The sequence below is a fragment of the Mustelus asterias genome, chromosome 5 (genome assembly GCF_964213995.1).
Source record: "Mustelus asterias chromosome 5, sMusAst1.hap1.1, whole genome shotgun sequence".
Taxonomy (NCBI): domain Eukaryota; kingdom Metazoa; phylum Chordata; class Chondrichthyes; order Carcharhiniformes; family Triakidae; genus Mustelus; species Mustelus asterias.
This window is the reverse complement of record NC_135805.1, coordinates 30695084-30719254: the sequence shown is the minus strand read 5'-3', so window position 1 is coordinate 30719254 and position 24171 is coordinate 30695084. Positions and strand designations below refer to the sequence as shown.

Here is a 24171-nt window from a genome sequence, read left to right as displayed (position 1 = left end):
TTCTGACCTTAAGATGGAAGGAAAGTCATTGATGAAGCAGCTGAAAGATAAAGGCAAAATACTGCAGATGCTGGACCCACAGCTGCTGAAGATGGCTGGGCTTAGGACACTACCCTGTGAAACCCCTGCAGTGACAACCTGGAGCTGAGATGGTTGACCTCCAACCACCACAACCATCTTCCTTGTTGCCAGGTATGATTCTAATCAGCGGAGAGTTTTCCCCTTTATTCCCATTGACTCCAGTTTTGCCAGGTCTCCTTGATGCCACACTTTGTCAAATGCTGCCTTAATGTTAAGGGCAGTCACACTCACCTCACTGCTGGCATTCAGCTCTCTTGTCCATGTTTGAACCAAGGCTGTAATGAGGAACAGAACAACCTTGGTGGTACTCAAACTGAGCATCCGTGAGCAGGCTATTGCCAATTAAGTGCTGCTTGATATCATCCTGATGGAACAGGCTATCAACAGCGCTAAGAGTAGACTTATGGGGCATTAGTTAGCGGAGTTAGATTTGTCCCATTTCTCGTGTGTAGGACATATATAGGCAATTTTCCACATTGTAGGGTAGATGCCAGTTGGATCTTTTGGATACCCAGAGGGGTTTCACAATTAATTACTTTGAAAATCAAGGTACTGCAGCTATGTAGGGTAAATGTATATATTAAACATCAAATTAGGTAACAGGTTAACATTTAAATGGTAAAAAATTGCAGCATGCTGCTGTGCAGAGGGACCTGGGTGTCCTTGTGCATGAATCACAAAAAGTTGGTTTTCAGGTGCAGCAGGTAATTAAGGCAGCAAATGGAATTTTGTCCTTCATTGCTAGAGGGATGGAGTTTAAAAACAGGGAGGTTATGTTGCAGCTGTATAAGGCGCTGGTAAGGCCACATCTGGAGTACTGTGTACAGTTTTGGTCTCCTTACTTGAGAAGGAATATACTGGCACTGGAGGGAGCGCAGAGAAGATTCACTAGGTTGATTCGGGAGTTGGCTTATGAGGAGAGACTGAGTAGACTGGGGCCATACTCATTAGAATTCAGAAGAATGAGGGCGATCTTATAGAAACATATGATTATGAAGGGAATAGGTAAGATAGAAGCAGGGAGGTTGTTTCCACTGGCAGGTGAAACTAGAACTAGGGGGCATGGCTTCAGAATAAGGGGGATCAGATTTAGGACTGAATTGAAGAGGAGGTTCTTCACCCAAAGGATTGTGAATCTGTGGAATTTCCTGCCCAGTGAAGCAGTTGAGGCTACCTCATTGAATATTAAGGCAAGGATAGATAAATTTTTGAACAATAAAAGAATTAAGGATTATGGTGAGCATGTGGGTAAGTGCAGCTGAGTGCACAAAAAGATCAGCCATGATCTTTCTGAATGCAAGATGCTGAATGCCGTTTGACGCTCCTAGTTCTTATGTTCTTAACATTTGTACCATTGCTCAAGGAATAAATTCTGCCCTGGACACACCTTTAACATATACATATAGAACATAGAACAAAATGACAGGATCTTTTGCCAAATATAGCCTCAATCTGAAAAATCTTCAATAGTGCAGCATACACACTGCTTGGTGTTGATTGAATCCCACCACCCACCTTCCCAATGTTGATATAAGTGATGCTAACAGTCATAATGGATGCTAACTAACATAAAAAAATGCAATACATGTCAATTTCAGGAATGAGCTGATTATGAAAATGATTTTATGTGCTCAAAACAAAATCACCAAGTGGTAGTATTATCCTTCTCCCAAGCTAAAAGGGCACTTATTTGTCTGATGACTTCACATCTGTGGAAATAAGAATTGCCTGCACTGGTATGACTATGAGAAAGAAGAATTGCCTGTACTGGTGTGACCATTAGAAAGAAGAATTGCCTGCATTGATGCGACTATTAGCTGACTGCCTAATTCTTTGAAGCATTAAAATGCATTTTCCCAGTTATGAATTGCGTTTTGTATTAATCACATCCATTACCAAGTCATTACACAAACCAATAACTGTTGGCAGAGCAGACTAAATTATGCCCAGAACAATTTAAGATTTTGATATACTTAACATTTTGAAAGTGGACTTGTATAAAGGGAAACTAAGTATGAATCACAACTGTGCCATGCAATTATGTCTACATAAGAAATTGTAATTTCCAGCAAAGTTGGGATCCATTAACAATTGCTGACAATTAGAGAAGATAAATTTGTAGTCAGCATCTGAGCTTTAGAAACAAGTTATAACCACTTATTACGTACTTCTAGTTAATAGCATTACTTACTGGGGATATATTTACTAGTGGTGTTGTTGAACGAGTCCAAGGGTACGCAGTTATTATGTCATGTAACACAGGATTTTCGTTTAGTGACAGAACAAATCAAATGTTAAATAGTTTTCTTTAATCTTTACCAGTACTTTGGGGATGGAATTCTACAAGTTGTTCCATTATTCTGTGAAAACTGCAAACAAATGGCTTTTATCGATATCTTCATTCTTATCCATAGAATTAGAGAATCTACAGCATGGTAACAGGTTATTGAGTCCAAAAGGTCAACATTAGTGTTTAGACTTCATGTGCCTTCCCCACTCCGATTCATTTCTTCTTCCTCCTGTATCCATCAAACATACCTGCCCCAACCAATTTGATATACCAAATGCTACCTGCTTCAAGCATTCCAGCAAGTTCTATACTCGTCATATACAGGAAATGTCTGAAAAAATGTCAAGTGGAAATAATGTGGCACAATTTAGTGAGCTAACTTTCAGAGACAGTATATACCCAAGACAAGAGGTCAGCAATTGGTTGAATTTTTAAAGATTTGTTTACAGGATGTGGGCTTTGTTGGCCAAGCCAGAATTTATTGCCCATCCCTAATTGCCCTCAAGAAGGTGGCAATGACTCACCTTCTTGAACTGTTGCAATTCATGAGGTGATCCTTCGAGATCATAGGGGTCATGTGACTGAAAGATGCTACCCAAGGAGCCTTGGTGAATTCCTATAGTGCATCTTGTAGATGGTGTACACAACGTCCACAGTTCATCACTGGTGGAGGGATTGAAATGGGATTGGGGCGGCACGGTAGCACAGTGGTTAGCACTGCTGCTTCACAGCTCCAGGGTCCTGGGTTCGATTCCCGGCTCGCGTCACTGTCTGTGTGGAGTTTGCACATTCTCCTCGTGTCTGCGTGGGTTTCCTCCGGGTGCTCCGGTTTCCTCCCACAGTCCAAAGATGTGCGGGTTAGGTTGATTGGCCAGGTTAAAAATTGTCCCTGAGATGTGTAGTTGGAGGGATTAGCGGGTAAATATGTGGGGGTAGGGCCTGGGTGGGATTGTGGTCGGTGCAGACTTGATGGGCCGAATGGCCTCCTTCTGCACTGTAGGGTTTCTATGTTTCTATGAATGAAGGGGTAGCAATTATGTGGGCTGCCTTGCTGGATGGTGTTGAGCTTCTTGGGTGTTGTTGGAACTACACTCATCTCGGCAAGTGGAGAGTATTCCATCACGCCCCTGCCTTGTACTTTGTAGATGAACAGGGTTTAGAAAATCAGGAAATGTGCTACTCGTCACATGGTAGTCATATGGCTGGTCCAGTACAATTTCTGGTCAATGGTAACCTTGACAATTATGTGGATGCTGAATAAAAAAGGCAGAAATGAATAAGGAAAAATTAGGAGGCAAGGTAAAAACCCATCTTGAAAAAACAATTTTCTCTCGCACTGAACCATTTTAATTTGCAATTTCACTGAAGATGCCCTTAATGCCTACAAACTGCAAGGAGGAAGCAAAAGATGATGCAGCTGTATAGAACGCTGGTTAGGCCACATTTGGAGTACTGCGTCCAGTTCTGGTCGCCGCACTACCAGAAGGACGTGGAGGCGTTAGAGAGAGTGCAGAGAAGGTTTACCAGGATGTTGCCTGGTATGGAGGGTCTTAGCTATGAGGAGAGATTGGGTAAACTGGGGTTGTTCTCCCTGGAAAGACAGAGAATGAGGGGAGATCTAATAGAGGTGTACAAGATTATGAAGGGGATAGATAGGGTGAACGGTGGGAAGCTTTTTCCCAGATCAGAAGTGACGTTCACGAGGGGTCACGGGCTCAAGGTGAGAGGGGCGAAGTATAAGTCAGATATTAGAGGGTTGTTTTTTACACAGAGGGTGGTGGGGGCCTGGAACGCGCTGCCAAGTAGGGTGGTGGAGGCAGGCACGCTGACATCGTTTAAGACTTACCTGGATAGTCACATGAGCAGCCTGGGAATGGAGGGATACAAACAATTGGTCTAGTTGGACCAAGGAGCAGCACAGGCTTGGAGGGCCGAAGGGCCTGTTTCCTGTGCTGTACTGTTCTTTGACTAAAATGACAGTAATATCTGAAAGATGCATATTTATGCATAGAATTTGTTAATTTCACATGTCGTAAAAATGTGTTCCATCCTCACTCTACCCTCCTAAGATAAGGGACTTGGACATAGTACCAGTACCAAGAATTTGGACAAAATGCAAGCAAGGGACCAAACTGGAGAAGATGCAATATCTTTCTTGTTCTTCAAATCTTTCAGAAGTTCTGTAGAAGAATAATGACAATAGAAGGTAAAAGTCAATCAAAACTGGGAGCCAGTCAGCCAACTAGGTAGATTCAAAGTTAACTGGAATTTCCTGGTATTGCAACTCTGCTAGTACTTTATAAGTTACAATAACTGCTTTTAAAAAAGGTTAATAAAAACCAGCAGCACTATGGTAAGTGATGGATACATTTGGAAAATCCAGTAAGGACTGGATGCAATACTGAAATAAGCTGAGTACATCTTCAATTTTATTTTGCAAGTGTATATTATACCTCTTAGCAGCAGCTAGATTAAAGACTTTCCTTTCTTTAATGCTACTTCCAAGCTGACCAACATCAAGGAAGGCAGCTGGCTCAATTTCAGATTTAACAAATTTAAAAGTCACCCATGACTTTGGTTGACCCAGTTCATATGAGCTGCTGCAAAATGCACTAAAATAAAATGAAACAATCCACTACACTTGAAGTGAACTGACTGAATTATTAAATAGGGGTAATAAAACAAGAATCAGGAGTATATGACAAAAAGCATCAGAACGGTCTCTGGATTTATGATGAATGTAGTCACTTGGAAAGCAGATTTCAAACAAATTTTGATTTATTAAATACAGTAAATGCCAGGAAAACTGTTATTCTTGTATCACTTGCAGTTAAATAGGTAATGCTCTGTCTTCTAATCAGTAGTTTTCACAGATGAACACAATGTGCAGGCAAAATAGTACATTCAACCAAAAAGAAGTCTTATTTAAATTATTAATATTGGAATAAGGCAAGTCACCACAATGTATCAATGACTTCTATTTATTACAGGCAGTCCAATTACTCATGATGGAATATTAGTGCATATGGTTTGTTTAATCAGTACTAACTTAGGCAATGTTTTCTAAAAGGGTATGTTGTCTCTTCACATCTGAAACAACTATAGTGCAAGACCTAGCTTACAAATAGCATTTCTAATGTGCTTTATAGTATAAATCAGAGCTGCCCTTCAACTTTGGATACAAATTTCTTCTCTCAAAGTCCAGTGCACTCAGACAAAGCACAAGATTTTCAAAATAGGGTCTGCAGAATTGTACAGTGTCCCATTTTTAATACTTAGTGGTTTGTTTTTGTTCTATAAACATACAAAACAAATCTCTCCACAGAACTGTAACCTAGACGAAAACACCTAGCTTGAATTTTTAAAAAATGATGCAAGGTGAAATGAATCAAAAATTACTCGGGTGACCCTCCATCTCAGGAAACTGCTATCAAGTGATGTTATAGTGTTACAAATACAAAAACATCCCCCAACTATGAAATGTGGATACATTCCTATGGAGTGCCACAATGAATGCCAATACCAAACTCCACACTGTACAAGTTAGTCAGTCACATTATTCCAGCCAGTCCACCTCATCAAACTCCGAATCATCCTCAGAGTCACTATACTCCACTGCAATACGTCGGGACAGAATGGTTGCCACATCGTTTCCAACTTGTTCATGTTTTGCCTCTTGTTCACGCTGTTCTTCTACCTTGCGAAGTTGAATGCCTATCAAGCAATAAGATACAGGAGATTATTTAAGTACTGAATTATGCTAAGAATTTATTCTTTGTTAAAAGAGGAACCTTTCACTTAGATGTGCGTGCTGCACATTCTGAAAATAGTGGAGAAATCTTTATTTTTCAACAACGATCTCTGCAATGCAAAATAGGGCAATGTAAACCTACATCAGAGCATTTACAGCATTAGAATTTCAAAAGCCATAATTTGACAGCATATTATAATAAAGTTTGTGTGCTTAATCTGTATTAAAGTCTGTTGTTGATATTTATCCAACTTGTCTGTACGGCACAAGAAACAATACTTTTCACTGTATACGAAGACATGACAATAATAAAATCAACTCAAATATAATTTTCAAGATACAATCTCCATGCCAGGCTATGCCCACACCAACATATATCCTTAAATATAACATTTCAAGGAAAAGCAACACAAAATGTACACACAAACCTGACTGCAATGACATTTCTCATGTTTCCCATAAATAACAACTCCCAGTGGCCATCGAGTTAGGGTACCAGTGAATGTACAAAGCTGGCTCACTTCACATACAGTCCACCGAATAACTTCTGACTAATGCTCCTGCTAATCTGCGTGGGTGCGCAGTTGTGAAAGAGTAAGGTATCACACAGGCAGTTTTGACAAAGGGTCATCTAGACTCGAAACGTTGGTTCTATTCTCTCCCCACGGATGCTGGCAGACCTGCTGAGATTTTCCAGCATTTTCTGTTTTTGTTTCAGATTCCAGCATCCGCAGTATTTTGCTTTATCACTCAGGCCTTGTTCTCTTATAAACATAAACGGGCTAAGCACCGAAAAAGCAGCTGTGCCAAGCAATTGCATTTTAAAGGGAACACCCCTAGTACACGCACACATGAATTAATGAGTAATTGTTTTGTTAACTGCTTGGCTGAGGAGATTAGTGTAGAAGTACAATTGTCCATCAAATCAAGTTATTATATGGTTGAGCTCAAATTAGGAATCAAAATGACAAAGTGAGGACTTTCAATCACAACTCGCCATGCACTGAATTCCAGCAATAGCCAAAACCCGCAAAACAATACCTTGAAAGAAGCTCTTATGCTTCCTGCCGTTTGTCATTCCCAGTCATGAGGGCAAATTGGCCTGATGGACTATTCTGGAACCTAACTTTCATTTAAAATAGCAAGAGGAACAGATCTAATACTATTGAAAAGAGGCGCAATGCTGAAGCTTTTCATCTTCCGCTCATCAGGTCAAATGCACAAATGCCAAATTTCAAACCATCACAACAATTTATACTACAGGAGAAAAGTGGTGAGATTAGTTGGCAAGTTGACCCTGGGTTGAGGTGCTGCCATGGAGAAAGCACCAGGGAACTATGGGCTTCCATGCTTCTGGGTAATTCAAAAAAGGTGCAAGGACTAAGCACATTACTTTTGTTTATGGAGAACAAGTCCTTGCTTATGAATGTATGTCACTGTTAACAAATGTAAATGAGCCACATTTTGAACTTGACTGATTAATTGTAAATTTGTTGTTAGTGTAGCTATGAGCACACAGGATTGTTCAGCAAGTGCTGCCCAATCACATCTGTGGATGTTTTGTTTTCGACTTCGCAAACATGGGCTGGTTGAGCATATTTTGTACTCGGCCTATTATGAATAGCAGGAGGAACATGTTGTTCAGTAAGATAAGCCAACCATTGCAGCCTATGTACTTGGCATTGCATTGACACCGAAATTCATACATGTTGTTGTTCAAATGATATCATCTTTTGGACTGACTGCCACATCCAATTAGTGGAAAATACCACTCATTTCATCACTGCATAGTAGCAGCGTGTAACGGTGTGCTGAACTAAATTTTTGAACAAATATTTACAATTATCAAAATATATACAACAATTGTATGGAGCTGTTTGATACATGTTTTGAAAACATGTTTGGTTTTGGTCTCTATAGTACAGAAAGGAAGCTGAAAGTTCAGAGGAGAACAATAAGGTTGATAGCTGAATTTAGAGGGTCTGAGGTACATGGATGAGATGAGGGGAACATTAAGGACATCAAGAGTTTCAAATATTTGGAGAAGATAGAGCCAGAAAAGTTAATTAAGGCACAGGGTTTGAGAATCAAAGGGGGCAATATAATAATAAATACATCAAAATAAATTCAGGGTACCAGTGTGGACATGCATAGATATGCTGGGTGAATGTGATGTAGTGCGAGTTAAGATAGGGGCAGCAGAGGTTTGGATGAATACATGTTTATGTCAGGCAGTAAATGCAAAGCCAGTGACAAGAGTACTAGAATAATCAAATCTAAAGTAAAGTTTATTTATTAGTCACAAATAAGGCTTACATTAACACTGCAATGAAGTTACTGTGAAATTCCCCTCGTCGCCACAGTCCGGTGCCTGTTCGGGTCACTGCAGCTAACCAGCACACCTTTCAGAATGTGGGAGGAAACCGGAGCACCCAGAGGAAACCCATGCAGACACAGGGAGAACATGCAAATGCCACACAGACAGTGACCGAAGCCGGGAATTGAACCTGGTTCCTGGCACTGTGATGCAGCAGTGCTAATCACTGTGCTACTGTGCTACCGTGCTGCCCCAAAGTAACAAAGGCAAGGATGAGCAATGGAGCAGATGAGCTGAGGCTGGGGTTGAGATAAGTATGTAACAATTTAGAACATTATGCATGTTCAGAATGTTAAAATACAATACCAAGGTCACAAACATTCTGAAACAGCATCAGACAATCACCAGAAATAGGATTGGAAACACGGGTCAGGGAACAGAGTTTATGGCAGGGACCAACGAGTTAAAGTTTGCCAACCTGCACATCTCTGGACTGTGGGAGGAACACAGTAAGAAGTTTAACACCACCAGGTTAAAGTCCAATAGGTTTATTTGGTAGCAAAAGCCACAAGCTTTCGGAGCCTTAAGCCCCTTCTTCAGGTGAGTGGGAATTCTGTTCACAAACAGGACATATAAAGACACAAACTCAATTTACAGAATAATGGTTGGAATGCGAATACTTACAGCTAATCAAGTCTTTAAGATACAAACAATGTGAGTGGAGAGAACATTAAGACAGGTTAAAGAGATGTGTATTGTCTCCAGACAGGACAGCCCCAAACATCACCCAAGCACAACGCAACGCCATCCACGCTCTCAAGACCAACCGCAACATTATCAAACCAGCAGACAAAGGAGGGGCCATCGTCATACTGACCAGAACGGATTACTGCAAAGAAGTGTACCGACAACTAAACAACGAGGAACACTACAGTTACCCACAGATCCGACCAAAGAACACACCCGCCAACTCAACACTCTGATCAAGACCTTTGATCCGGACCTTCAGTGCACCGGAGCGGAGAAGCTACGGAATCTCCTCCGGTGCCTTCAACATGTCATTGATGAAGACAAACATCTCGCCAAGGCCATCCCCACACCCCCACTTCTTGCCTTCAAACAACCGCACAACCCCTGCAAGACATGTCGGATCATCGACACAGATGCTCTCATCCCACGTACTCCCCGCGTTGGAGATCTCTACTGCCTCCCGAAGATACACAAGGCAAACACACCCGGCCGTCCCATTGTATCGGGCAATGGGACCCTGTGCGAGAACCTCTCCAGCTATGTCGAGGGCATCCTGAAACCCATTGTACAAAGAACAAGAGCTTTTGTCGCGACACTACGGACTTCCTACAGAAACTCTGCACACATGGAGCAGTTGAACCAGGAGCGCTCCTCGTCACAATGGATGTCTCGGCACTCTACACCAGCATCCCCCACGATGATGGCATTGCTGCAACGGCCTCAGTGCACAGCGCTGACAACTGCCAGTTTCCAAATGCAATTTTACAACTCATCCGCTTCATCCTGGACCACAATGTCTTCAGCTTCAACAACCAGTTCTTCATCCAGACACACACAACAGCCATGGGGACCAAATTCGCACCTCAATATGCCAACATCTTCATGCACAGGTTCGAACAAGACTTCTTCACCGCACAGGACCTTCAACCGATGCTATACACTAGATACATCGATGACATTTTCTTCCTTTGGACTCACGGTGAACAATCGCTGAAACAACTATATGATGACATCAACAAGTTCCATCCCACCATCAGACTCGCCATGGACTACTCTCCGGAATCAGTTGCATTCTTGGACACATGCATCTCCATTAAGGATGGTCACCTCAGCACCTCACTATACCGCAAGCCCACGGATAACCTCATGATGCTCCACTTCTCCAGCTTCCACCCTAAACACGTTAAAAGAAGCCATCCCCTACGGACAAGCCCTCTGTATACACAGGATCTGCTCGGATGAGGAGGATCGCAACAGACACCTCCAGACGCTGAAAGATGCCCTCATAAGAACAGGATACGGCGCTCGACTCATCGATCGACAGTTCCGACGCGCCACAGCGAAAAACTGCACCGACCTCCTCAGAAGACAAACACGGGACACGGTGGACAGAGTATCCTTCGTCGTCCAGTACTTCCTCGGAGCGGAGAAGCTACGGAATCTCCTCCGGTGCCTTCAACATGTCATTGATGAAGACAAACATCTCGCCAAGGCCATCCCCACACCCCCACTTCTTGCCTTCAAACAACCGCACAACCTCAAACAGACCATTGTCTGCAGCAAGCTACCCAGCCTTCAGGAGAACAGTGACCACGACATCACACAACCCTGCCACAGCAACCCCTGCAAGACATGCCGGATCATCGACACAGATGCCATCATCTCACGTGAGAACACCATCCACCAGGTACAGGGAAATACTCTTGCAACTCGGCCAATGTTGTCCACCTGATACGCTGCAGGAAAGGATGTCCCGAGGCATGGTACATTGGGGAAACCATGCAGACGCTACGACAACGGATGAATGAACACCGCTCGACAATCACCAGGCAAGACTGTTCTCTTCCTGTGGGGGAGCACTTCAGTGGTCACGGGCATTCGGCCTCTGATATTCGGGTAAGCGTTCTCCAAGGCGGCCTTCACGACACACGACGACACAGAGTCGCTGAGCAGAAACTGATAACCAAGTTCCACACACGAGAACAGCCTCAACCGGGATATTGGGTTCATGTCACACTATCTGTAATCCCCACAGCTTGCCTGGACCTGTAGAGTCTCACTGGCTGTCCTGTCTGGAGACAATACACATCTCTTTAACCTGTCTTAATGTTCTCTCCACTCACATTGTTTGTATCTTAAAGACTTGATTAGCTGTAAGTATTCGCATTCCAACCATTATTCTGTAAATTGAGTTTGTGTCTTTATATGCCCTGTTTGTGAACAGAATTCCCACTCACCTGAAGAAGGGGTTTAAGGCTCCGAAAGCTTGTGGCTTTTGCTACCAAATAAACCTGTTGGACTTTAACCTGGTGTTGTTAAACTTCGTACTGGGTTTACCCCAGTCCAACGCCAGCATCTCCACACCTGTGGGAGGAAACCAGAGCACCTGAAGGAAACCCATGCATCAAGCAGAGAAGGTATCAGCCAGAGCAGTCTTTAATGTAGTCAAAACTAGCCTATTCTGGAAGAAAATGTCAAACAGGACTTACATATGCAGCAGTATTTGAAAACTGGTTTGAAATTTGCTTTCTGCAGGAGGTCAGGACTTACTTGAGGGAAAAAAAACTCATTTCAAGGTTCTACTTAAATCCTTCATAATGCTCTTCGACATCAACCCACTCTTACAGACACAAACATACAAACAAGGAGTAGGCCATTCAACCCCTTGAGCCTGCTCTGCCATTTAGTAATATAAAGGCTGATCTCAAATCTGCATCTGGCATACCTGCGACAGTCACCTCTGCTGTAAGAATATTCAAAGACCCTGCTTCCACTGCCTTCTCGGGAAGAGTGTGTCAAAGACTTACAACCCTCAGATATAAATTCTCCTAATCTGTTTTAAATGGGTGACTACTTATTTTAAACAATACCCATAGTTCTAGATTCTCCCACAAGAGTGAACATCCTCTCCATATCAAGACCCCTCAAGTCACCTCTTACCAGTGGACACAAGCCTAGCCTGTCCAACTTTCCTCATGAGGGGACCTGGCCATTCCTGATATTAGTCTGGTAAAGCATTTCTGAATTGCTTCCAATGCTTTTATATCTTTCCTTAAATAAAGTGACCAATACTGTACACAGTACTCCAGATATGGTCTCACTCATGCTCCGTCTAACTGAAGCTCCCTACTTTTGTATACAATTCCTCTCACAAATGATAACATTCTATGAGCTTTCCCAATTACTTGCTGCACTAGTATACTCGCCTTTGCAATGCAGGCACAAAGACACCCAGATCCCTCTTCACCTCAGAGCTCTGCAATCTCTCGCCATTTACATAATAAGCTTCTTTATTATGCTTGCGGCAAAAATGGATAATTTCACATGTGTCCACATTGTGCTGCATTTGCCAGGTTTTTGGGCACACACTTTACCTATCTATAACCTTTTGTGGCCTTCTTGAGTCTCTCTTCACAACTTAATTTCCTACCCATCTTTATGTCATCAGCAAATATGGCAACTATCCTATCTTCCAAGTCATTTATATAAATTTGATTTATAAACAGCCGAGTATCCAGCAATGATCCCTGTGGCACATCACTCAAAAACTTGCCAACAGAAAAAGACCCATTTATGCCTATTCTCTGCTTCTTGTTGGCTAGCCAATCATCTATTCATGCCAATGTCACCCCCATACCATGAGTTTTTAATTTCCACAATAACCTTTGATATGACACTTTACCAAATGCCTTCTGGAAATCCAACTACAGTACATCCACTGATGCCCTTTTATCCATAGAACATTACAGCGCAGTACAGGCCCTTCGGCCCTCGATGTTGCGTCGACCAGTGAAACCAATCTAAAGCCCATCTAACGTACACTATTCCAATATCATCCATATGTTTATCCAATGACCATTTAAATGCCCTTAATGTTGGCGAGTCCACTACTGCTGCTGCAGGCAGGGCATTCCACGCCCTTACTACTCTCAGTGAAGAACCTACCTCTGACATCTGTCCTATATCTATCACCCCTCAATTTAAAGCTATGTCCCCCCGTGCTAGCTATCACCATCTGAGGAAAAAGGCTCGCACTATCCACCCTATCTAATCCTCTGATCATCTTGTATGCCTCTATTAAGTCACCTCTTAACCTTCTTCTCTCTAATGAAAACAACCTCAAGCCCCTCAGCCTTTCCTCATACGATTTTCCCACCATACCAGGCAGCATCCTGGTAAATCTCCTCTGCACCTTTTCCAATGCATCCACATCCTTCCTATAATGCGGTGACCAGAACTGTACGCAATACTCCAAGTACGGCCGCACCAGAGTTTTGTACAGCTGCAACATGACCTCCTGGCTCCAAAACTCAATCCCTCTACCAATAAAAGCTAACACTCCGTACGCCTTCTTAACAACCCTATCAACCTGGGTGCCAACTTTCAGGGATCTATGCACATGGACACCCAGATCCCTCTGTTCATCCACACTACTAAGTATCTTACCATTAGCCCAGTACTCTGTAATCCTGTAACTCCTCCCAAAGTGAATCACCTCACACTTTTGAACTCCATTTGCCACCTCTCAGCCCAGCACTGCAGCTTATTCATGTCCTTCTGTAACCTGCAACAACCTTCCGCACTGTCCACAACCCCACCGACTTTAGTGTCATCCGCAAATTTACTAACCCATCCTTCTACACCCTCATCCATGTCATTTATAAAAATGACAAACAGCAGTGGCCCCAAAACAGATCCTTGTGGTACACCACTAGTAACTGAACTCCAGGATGAACATTTCCCATCAACCACCACCCTCTGTCTTCTTACAGCTAGCCAATTCCTGATCCAAACAGCTAAATCACCCTCAATTCTATGCCTCCGTATCTTCTGCAATAGCTTACCGTGGGGAACCTTATCAAACGCTTTACTGAAATCCATATACACCACATCAACTGCTTTACCTTCATCCACCTCTTTGGTCACCTTCTCAAAGAACTCAATAAGGTTTGTGAGGCACGACCAACCCTTCACAAAACCGTGTTGACTATCCCAAATCAAATTATTCCTTTCTTGGTGATTATAAATCCCATCTCTTATAATCTTTTCCAAAACTTTGCCCACAATAGAAGTAAGGCTCACTGGTCTATAATTACCAGGGTTGTCTCTACTTCCCTTCTTGAACAAGGGGACAACATTTGCTATCCTCCAGTCTTCTGGCACTATTCCTGTAGTAAGGAGTCTAACAACACCAGGTTAAAGTCCAACAGGTTTATTTGGTAGCAAAAGCCACAAGCTTTCGGAGAGCTGCTCCTTCGTCAGGTGAGTGGGAGATCTGCTAACAAACAGCAAACAGGGCATATAAAGACAAACTCAATTTACAGAATGATGAATAATGATTGGAATGCGAGTCTTTACAGCTAATCAAGTCTTAAAGGTACAGACAATGTGAGTGGAGAGAGCATTAAGCACAGGTTAAAGAGATGTGTATTGTCTCCAGACAGGACAGCCAGTGAGATTTTGCAAGTCCAGGCAAGTTGTGGGGATTACCGATAGTGTGACATGAACCCAAGATCCCGGTTGAGGCCGTCCTCATGTGTGCGGAACCTGGCTATTAGTCTCTGCTCAGCGACTCTGCGCCGTGTGTCGTGAAGGCCACCTTGGAGAACGCTTACCCAAATATCAGAGGCCGAATGCCCGCGACTGCTGAAGTGTTCCCCAACAGGAAGAGAACAGTCTTGCCTGGTGATTGTCGAGCGGTGTTCATTCATCCGTTGTCGTAGCGTCTGCATGGTTTCCCCAATGTACCATGCCTCGGGACATCCTTTCCTGCAGCGTATCAGGTGGACAACGTTGGCCGAGTTGCAAGAGTATGTACGTACCGTGTACCTGGGCGGATGGTGTTCTGACACGAGATGATGGCAACCGTGTCGATGATCCGTTACGTCTTGCAGCGGTTACTGGGGCAGGGTTGTGTGGCGTCGTGGTCACTATTCTCCTGAAGGCTGGGTAGTTTGCTGCGGACAATGGTCTGTTTGAGGTTGTTTGAAAGCAAGAAGTCCATCCACCAGGTACACGGTACATACTCTTGCAACTCGGCCAACGTTGTCTACCTGATACGCTGCAGGAAAGGATGTCCCGAGGCATGGTACATTGGGGAAACCATGCAGACGCTAGGACAACGGATGAATAAACACCACTCGACAATCACCAGGCAAGACTGTTCTCTTCCTGTTGGGGAGCACTTCAGCAGTCACGGGCATTCGGCCTCTGATATTCGGGTAAGCGTTCTCCAAGGCGGCCTTCACGACACACGACTGTGCAGAGTCGCTGAGCAGAGACTGATAGCCAAGTTCCCCACACATGAGGACGGCCTCAACCGGGATCTTGGGTTCATGTCACACTATCTGTAGCCCCCACAACTTGCCTGGACTTGCAAAATCTCACTAGCTGTCCTGTCTGGAGGCAATACACATCTCTTTAACCTGTGCTTAATGCTCTCTCCACTCACATTGTCTGTACCTTTAAGACTTGATTAGCTGTAAAGACTCGCATTCCAATCATTATTCATCATTCTGTAAATTGAGTGTGTGTCTTTCTATGCCCTGTTTGCTGTTTGTTAGCAGATCTCCCACTCAACTGACGAAGGAGCAGTGCTTCGAAAGCTAGTGGCGTTTGCTACCAAATAAACCTGTTGGACTTTAACCTGTTGTTGTTAGACTCCTTCCTGTGTTTACCCCAGTCCAACGTCGGCATCTCCACATCATGACTATTCCTGTAGACAGTGACGACAAAGATCAAAGCCAAAGGCTCTGCAATCTCCTCCCTAGCCTCCCAGACAATCCTGGGATAAATCCCATCCGGCCCAGGGGACTCATCTATTTTCACACTTTCCAGAATTGCTAACACCACCTCCTTATTAACCTCAATCCCGTCTAGTCCTATAGCCTGTATCTCAGTATTATCTGTACATTACCTCAAGGATTTCCAATAAGTTAGTTAAACTTGATTTCCCTTGCACAAAACCATGTTGATACTGCCTGATTACCTTGAACTTATCCAAGTGCCCTGCTATAACTTATTTAATAATAACTAACATTTTCCCTATGACAAATGTTAAACTAACTGGCCTGTGGTTTCTCACTTTGTTTCACTCCCTTATTTTGTATTTCCCACTTTGTCTCCCTCCATTTTTAGATAATGGAATTACAGTTTCTATCTTCCAATCTAAAGGGACCTTCGCTGAGCCTAGCAAACTATGGAAAATTAAAACCAGTGCATCAGCTATCTCACTAATCACTTCTTTTAAGACACTAGGATAAAGTTAATCGGGACCAAGGCACTTGACAGTCTGCATCTCCAACATTGCCTATTCAGACGATGAAATTTTGCTTTTAACTCCCAAATATGATCTCACTCATCCAGCTAATGGACCAAGGGGATATTGTAACCTTCAAAGCTTACCACACCCATACAAGTTTCAGGCACATTCTCGACATTATGGAAACAAACCCTTCACCAACTGCCCGCATTTGCTGGAAGGAATTTGGAATCTTAAAGCAATAGAGATAATTAAGGGCACATAGGAAGAGGTTAAATAATCAACCTTAAATGTTTCCTGGAAGAAAGTTAGGCCCAAGGCGGTGACTAATTGTGGATGTTGAAATGACCAAGATTGTTGAGGTGGCATAACAAGATGAAGGGACAGGATGTGATGAACTGACCACAGATGAAGTAGTGGAGTTGCTTCAGTCTCACCAAGCCAGAATTCTCCGCTAAAGAATTGGTGGAACTAATGAAGTCAACTGAACGTAATGAGGAGCCTAAGGTTACACCCGAAATGGCAGATCTCAAGATCAGATGACAAATTTTTAAAAACAGGTAAAAGTCTATGACACAAACCTGGATAGAAGCAGGACTTATGGAGTGATTGACACTAATACTAGCCCTTAGTAAGAACTTTACAAGATTGAAAAGTGAAGCAGTCAAAAAAAAAATTGTACTGCCACATTAACATCTACATCAGCCACTGCACCCACTCCATCCACCTTCAAGTACACTTTCATTAATTTCACCTCCAAAGCCATCACATTCAGAAGAGCCTTATAATAAGGGCAAGTATGACTAATATGTATTCATTTTGTTAAACAGCAGGACAGTTATTGAAAACATTGTTTTTAATTGTCTTTTATTCTTTATGTGTATCAAATGTTTAAATGGTTCGAACTTTTCTAATTGACTCCCGTTGTAAAATAAGTTTGCCGTTTTCTAAGAATGTAACCACCCCCGAATGGTGGGACTTTACTCTACACATGGACCCTGATGTGTGTTAGGCTGAGGCCACCAAAAGCAGCACGTAGACGAGAACTGGAAGGCACCCATAACATCATGTTGCACATGTACAAAAGTCCAATATAATATAACTTGGCTCTATATCTTCTGTACTTGTATATCTACACACACTTCCAAATGCATTGCCACAGCAGATCCATTTACAATACATTATTAAAAAAATGCCAAGTTCAGTTGAGATTATATACTTACCCTTGCGTATTGCTTCAAGCAAAACACTCCTAGCGTCACTGATCACTGGCAGAGATGATGGATGCCGTTTGGCTTCAGATCCTGGATGTGCTTGGGAAGGAGATGATGGTGGGACTGAGGGAACAGGAGGTCTAGAGCCAAAAGATGGTGGAGGAGGGGGTCCAGGAGGTGGTGGGACAGGTCCTCCAAGAAGTGGGGAAAAGGACCGTGGTCCAGATGGGGGAGGTGGTGGCGGCGGTGGGGGAGGTGGTGGTGGTGGAGGAAGCCCCTGTCCTTCATTTGTCTGAGCTGGAAAGGTTGTCATCATATCAACCACAGGTGCTGTGACAGAAACTGGAAGGGAAGGTTTTATTAATGGAGGAGCAACAGGAGGAGCAGCTGGATGGAGTACTCCAGGGGCAATCTGAAGGGGTGTTGCTGGTGGTACAGATACCATTGGCTGCGGCAGCGGAGGAGCGAGTGGAGGTGTCGAATTGATGGGAGCTTTGACTGAAGCTCCTGACACAGCAGCAGGAAGAGGTGGTGGTGGTGGTGGTAATGGGGGAGGTGGAGGTGGAACAGCAGGGCTCACAAAAACTGTTGCCTTGCTTGTTGCTGGTGATCGAAGTCGATGATCCATTAAATCAGAGTTGGAACTGAAAAGAAAACCAATATATCTTTAGCACAAATATGCATGACATTCTAACCAAATATAAAAGGGAAAAAGTAATTTACTCAACTAATAAAGCAATAATGTTGATTCCTGGCATCATCTGCCATTCATTGGAAAATGACCTGATGTTTTCAAATTAAGTTCCAGTCAAAACAAAATGGTGACAATAGCTACTAGATGGACGGTTGATGAACCAAACAGTAAATTAGTTGAGAAAATATTAGAAATTCCAACTTTTAAAAATCAGGATAGCCTAAGGATGAAATATATAAGCATAAATTTAACAGCCTTAATATAGATTTGAGATAATTACCCTCACCTCTCCCCCCACTCAAATCATATTAATGTAGTTTGAATATTACATCAATAGAGGGTTAAGTATACAGAGTAGATTAGAGGACCACCTTCTGGCAATTACCCTTAACCAGAAACTGAACTGGACCAGCCATAACAATACTGTGGCTATAAGAGCAGGTCAGAGGCTAGGAATCCTGCAACAAGTAACTCAACTCGTGACTCACCAAAGCTGGCGTCATCTACAAGACACAAGTCAGGTGTGTGATAGAATACTCTCCCCTTGCCTGAATGAGTGAAGCTCCAACACTCAAGAAGCCCAACCACTATCTTAAACATTCACTCCCTCCACCATCAATGCAGAGGGGCAGCAGTGTTATCATCTATAAGATGTACTATAGCAACTCACCAAGGATCCTTAGACAGAATCTCCAAAAACCCATAACCCTTTACTATCTAGAAGGACAAGGGCAGCAGATGCATGGAATACCACTAACTGGAAGTTGCCCTCCAAGTCACTCACTATCTGTCACTGTTCCTTCACTGTCACTGGGTCAAAATCCTGGAACTCCCTCCCTAACAGCAGCATGGATTTATCTATATCATGTGGACAGCAACGGTTCAAGAAGGCAGCTCACCACCACCTTTTCAAGGGCATTTCGGGATGGCCAATAAATGCTGACCCAGCCAGTGACGCCCATATCTCATGAACGAATTTTAAAACAATAGCATTAGCTTACAAAATAACTGCTAGGATGGATTTAGAAGGTCCTGTTGGCCAAAGATTATTGACCTCAGAGGATATTATACAAACAGTGCAATTTCCCATAATATGGATTAATTGACATTACAGATCCCTTTAAGATTGTTTGTACAACTTTATCAAAGTAAAATCAACAGGAATTCAGGGAACTTTATGGGCCTATATATGGATATTAAAAAAATGGAGTAGCTGCTGAATGGAAGAATGCCTGGACCCATATTATTCAATAGATTGTCAGTAAACAAGCTGGATGGCATAAAGGAGAAAAGATCAATGGTGAGCATATAAGCCAACACTGTAGAGCAGTAAACACAGGAGATGCATTAGAAACATAAAATCTTCTGTAAAACTTTTAACTGTATAGATTGGTATAGCACCGGAGGTGGTTATTCAATGCATCATTGATGAACTGGCTCTTTCAAGGAGCTATCCAATTAGTCCCATTCTTATGGGGAATGCAGATGGCATTTATATACAAGAAAAAAAATCATATGTACAAAATAAAGGGAGCAGAATTACCACAGGAGCTGATACTGTACACTTGGTTCTTGACATTGGAAACATTAATTGCAAAGAAAAATGAAAAAGCAAATAGAAATCCAGGATGCAAACTAGAAGAGTTGAGTACACATGTTTAAATTGGGAGGGGGATGAATTCAAATAGTGCCTTATGTTCTTGTAAGAACAATGAAATGGTGTTGAGTATGGTGCATGTTGCTTGGATTGTAGAAATCTTTTACCAAGGAATGCAACTGGCCAAAGGTGAATACAACGGGATATATTTTGTTATGCACATGAACAACTATGATGATGAATTACTGCTCTCAGTGGATAAAATTGCTCCAAAGCTGATACCAATTAGTTCTAACCAGTTAACCGTCCCATCTTCCATAAATTAAAATGTGTAATTTAAGATTGTTGACATGAGCACATTGTATACCAGAAGGAAGGAGTGGCCAATCCTGTGTTGGGTAGAAGAATCTCTACAGTGCAGAAGGAAGCCATTTGGTCCATCGGACCTGCGCCAACAACAATCCCACTGAGGCCCTATCCCTGTAATCATGCCAGTCCCCCTGAGACTAAGAGGCAATTTAGCATGGCCAATCAACCTAACCCGCACATCTTTGGAATGTGGGAGGAAACCAGAGCACCTGGAGGAAACCCACACGGGGAGAACGCACAAATTCGACACGGTTTGTGGAAACAGTGAGGAAGTAATATTTCAATTGTGCAGTGTATTGGTCAGACCCAATATAGAATAGAGTGCATCAGTTCCCTGGCACTGAGACAGCAGTGCTAACCACTGTGCCACAATGCTGCCCTTAACTCAAAAGATAGTTATCAAATCATGAATTCTGTGAATAATTGTACAAATGACTATTTCTTACAACAACTTGTCTTTAAATAGCACCTTTAACATGACAAAACATTCCAAGGCACTTCACAGGACCACTAGAAAATAAATACTGAAATAGAACATGACACCAGGGAGATATTCAAACATGTGCTCAAAGAGAAGGGTTAAGGAATCTTTTAAAGAAGGAAAATGAAGTAGAGACAAACAGGACTAGGGAGGGAATTACAGAGCTTAAGGTGCAACTGAAGGCCACCACTGATAGAGCAATTAAAAATGTGAATGCTCAAGAGACCAGAATTGGAGGAGCGCAGATTTCTTAGAAGGTTGTGGGGCTGGGAAACGTTACAGAGATCGACAAGGGCAAGACCATGGAGAGATTTGAAAACAGGATGAAAATTTGAAAACCGAGGTGTTGCTTGATAGGGAGCATTAGCAAGTACAGGTGTGACTGGTGAACAAGACTTGGTGCGATTTAAGGTGCGAGCAGTAGAATTTTGGATAACCTCAAGTTTAATCACAGTGGAATGTGAAAGACCAACCAAAAGTGAATTGGAATAAAAGTAGTAACGAAGCACGAATGACTTTTATAGCAGCTGATGAACCAAGACAGGGACAAAGCCAGGTCATCTTACAAATGTGCAAATAGATAGTCTTAACAATGCAGCAAATCTGTGGTTGGGAGATCACCTCAGGATCAAATATAACACCAAGGTGGCAAACAGATTGGTTTAATCAGTTTCCAGGAAGAAGGATGGAGTCAGTGCCTAAGAAACAAGAGTTTGGATTGGGAACTGAAGACAGTGGTTTCAACCTTCCCTATAATTAATTGGAGGTTATATCTGCTCATTCAGTACTGGCTGTTGGATAAGCATACTGAAAACCTAACAGTGGAGTCGGTAAGAGGTGGAATTGAGCTTAGAAGTATCATAGAATCATAGAATCCTACAGTACAGAAAGAGGCCATTTGGCCCATCGAGTCTGCACCAACCACAATCCCACCCAGGCCCTATCTACATATCCCTACATATTTCCCCACTAACCCCTCTAACCTATGCATCCCAGGACACTAAGGGGCAATTTAGAATGGCCAATCAACCTAACCCGCACATCTTTGGACTGTGGGAGGAAACCGGAGCACCCGGAGGAAACCCACACAGACACGGGGAGAATGTGCAAACTCCACACAGACAGCGACCCGAGCCGGGATTCGAACCCAGGTCCCTGGAGCTGTGAAGCAGCAGTGCTAACCACTCTGCTTCCGTGCCGTCTTCAATGCATATGTGAAAATGAACATTATGCAATCTTTCTTAAAACTGTCCTCCAGCACCAAAGTCATACAGGGTCCGCCCCTGGCACTTTGAGGTCATTGCTTTGCACTTGGCGCGTTTGGTGTAGTTCACTGAATCCTATTGACATTTTCAGGACACCGCAAACATCCTCATAGATCAAGCCAGAGATACACTTCACGCCCCCACAGCAGGCCAGGCGGCAAATGGCCGGCTTGGTGATGCCCTGGATGTTGTCGTGGAGCACTTTATGGTGCCACTTAGCTCCACCTTTGCCCAGCCCCTGACTGTCTTTCCCTCTACCCGACATGATCTGCACTGAGCAATCTATACTGTGCTTTCAGGTGATGTCACTGAGGGACAGCATGGGCCAAGGGAACATCAAGAGTTAATGGCACAGGAGCAGGAAGAGAAGCCATTTATGTAATACTCTGGCTATGATTAGATGGATAAAAATTGAATCAGATATTGATTAAAACAATGCAAAGCAGATCTTAATTTGCATGTGGCATCACTATGGGGGTACAAATCAGGTTTGATTCTGAAATCAGTCAACACACAAAAGATAAATTGGACTGCAGTGAATTTTAATTACCTAAAAGCTGGTAGCACTGGTTTCATGTCAACTGCTGTCTGTACTGGTGGTGGAGGGGGTGGCTCGTGTGGTCTTGAAACAAACAGTTTGTCACTCATTCCACTGGTATGTTCGCCAATATGTCTAAAAGGTACAGTGGACTGTACAAGATGGTCAAGGTGCTCATCTGGATGATCACATGTTTCCATCCTTACAGAAAAAGCAAAATTATTACAGAATCATTTCCTCCTTACATATTATACATCACCTCCTAACAATTCATTGTGCCCAGACTGACCACTGGATGAGTCACAAGAATCAAAGGGCCAAAATTAACAGGCTACAAGTTTATTTCATTCTCTGAGCAGCCAATGTCTTTATAAAAAAGAAATAAACCTCGATAAATCAAATGTAACATTTTGTTCTGCTGGAGCGGGGAGGAAATAGAGTGACACAACTAAAAGGGTCATTCATCCCATCATGCTTATGTTGACTCTTTAGAAAGAGTTATCCAGTTAATCCCACCCCCCAAGCTCCTTCTCTACATTCCTGTAATTTTTCCTTTTATGTATCCCATTCCCTTTGGAAACTTACTATTGAATTTGTCTCTATCACACTAAAGCAATGCATCACATATCGTCATTAGTCAAAACAATGCAAGCATACATGTCACAAAATACCCACAATGTAGTTTTAATTCAGGAGTGGCATTATCAAAATATTACCGATAGTTTCCAATGTTTTTTCCCCCAATGTGAATGTAATTTTGCCTAACATGTCAATAAATCATACAGTACAATATCCTAGGTATATCTATTTTATCTTGCATTTTGACCAGAATATGCAAATTTTATTAAATATTTAATACAGTATTGAAACAAACCTTGGTTCAGGGTACACTGGTGGTCCGTTGATATTATCTCTGTGTTTCTGTGGAAAATCTCCATCAACTGCAAGCTCTAGGCCTGGTGCCTGCTTCTCCCATACCTTTCGCCTGTCTGGAGGTGCTCTAGGCATTTTGTCTGGTTCTCGAGGACGATCTATTGGTTTCTGCTACAAATAATATTTGGTGAATGTAAGTGAGATCCTAGTGGAATTAAGGCCACATCAGTTTACAAGAGCCAGATGCGATTATATTCAAAATGGTTGCAAAGCAATCCAGTTGACAAAAGGTCATGGGCCAGAAACACTACTTTGGGTTTCTCTCCCCACCCCCACAGATGCTGCCTGATCTGCTGAGCATTTTCTGTTTTTATTTCAGATTTCCAGCATACAAAGCATTTTGATTTTGAAAAGTGATCCATCTATTTAAAGAGAGTTAGTGTAGATTCAATGGGCCAGATGGTCTCTTTCTGCTCAAGATGTGATGGGTCTACATCTATTTTTAGTACAACATTGTGAAATACTGGAATATGGAGTGACCGTGCAGGTAGGTTTAATTGAAAGCATATTGTAAGTGTTGCAGAAGCCAATTCTGGTGATTGCTCCTTTAAGGGCAACACAGCTTGAAGGATCGATTGGTCCTTAGTGGGTGGAGTCCTCTCTTAGGCAGAAGACATGTCGGGGACTGGG

The 24171-nt window shown here is 42.7% G+C and overlaps 1 protein-coding gene across 3 annotated transcripts in view; it reads right to left on the bottom strand.

The window, feature by feature from the left end:
- Window positions 1–5126: 5126 nt before the first annotated feature.
- The window catches only part of wasf1 (WASP family member 1), a 128027-nt gene continuing 108982 nt past the window's right edge, over window positions 5127–24171 (bottom strand). For 2 of the 3 annotated variants that reach the window (XM_078212335.1, XM_078212336.1), the window contains exons 6-9: window positions 23483–23652; window positions 22621–22809; window positions 17674–18308; window positions 5127–6085 (exon numbers count right to left, since the gene is read on the bottom strand). In XM_078212335.1, the coding sequence (XP_078068461.1) occupies window positions 5928–6085; window positions 17674–18308; window positions 22621–22809; window positions 23483–23652 (1152 nt within the window). In that variant the 3' untranslated portion in view covers window positions 5127–5927. The remainder of the gene's footprint in view (window positions 6086–17673; window positions 18309–22620; window positions 22810–23482; window positions 23653–24171) is intronic. The other variant, XM_078212337.1, reaches the window with a different exon arrangement.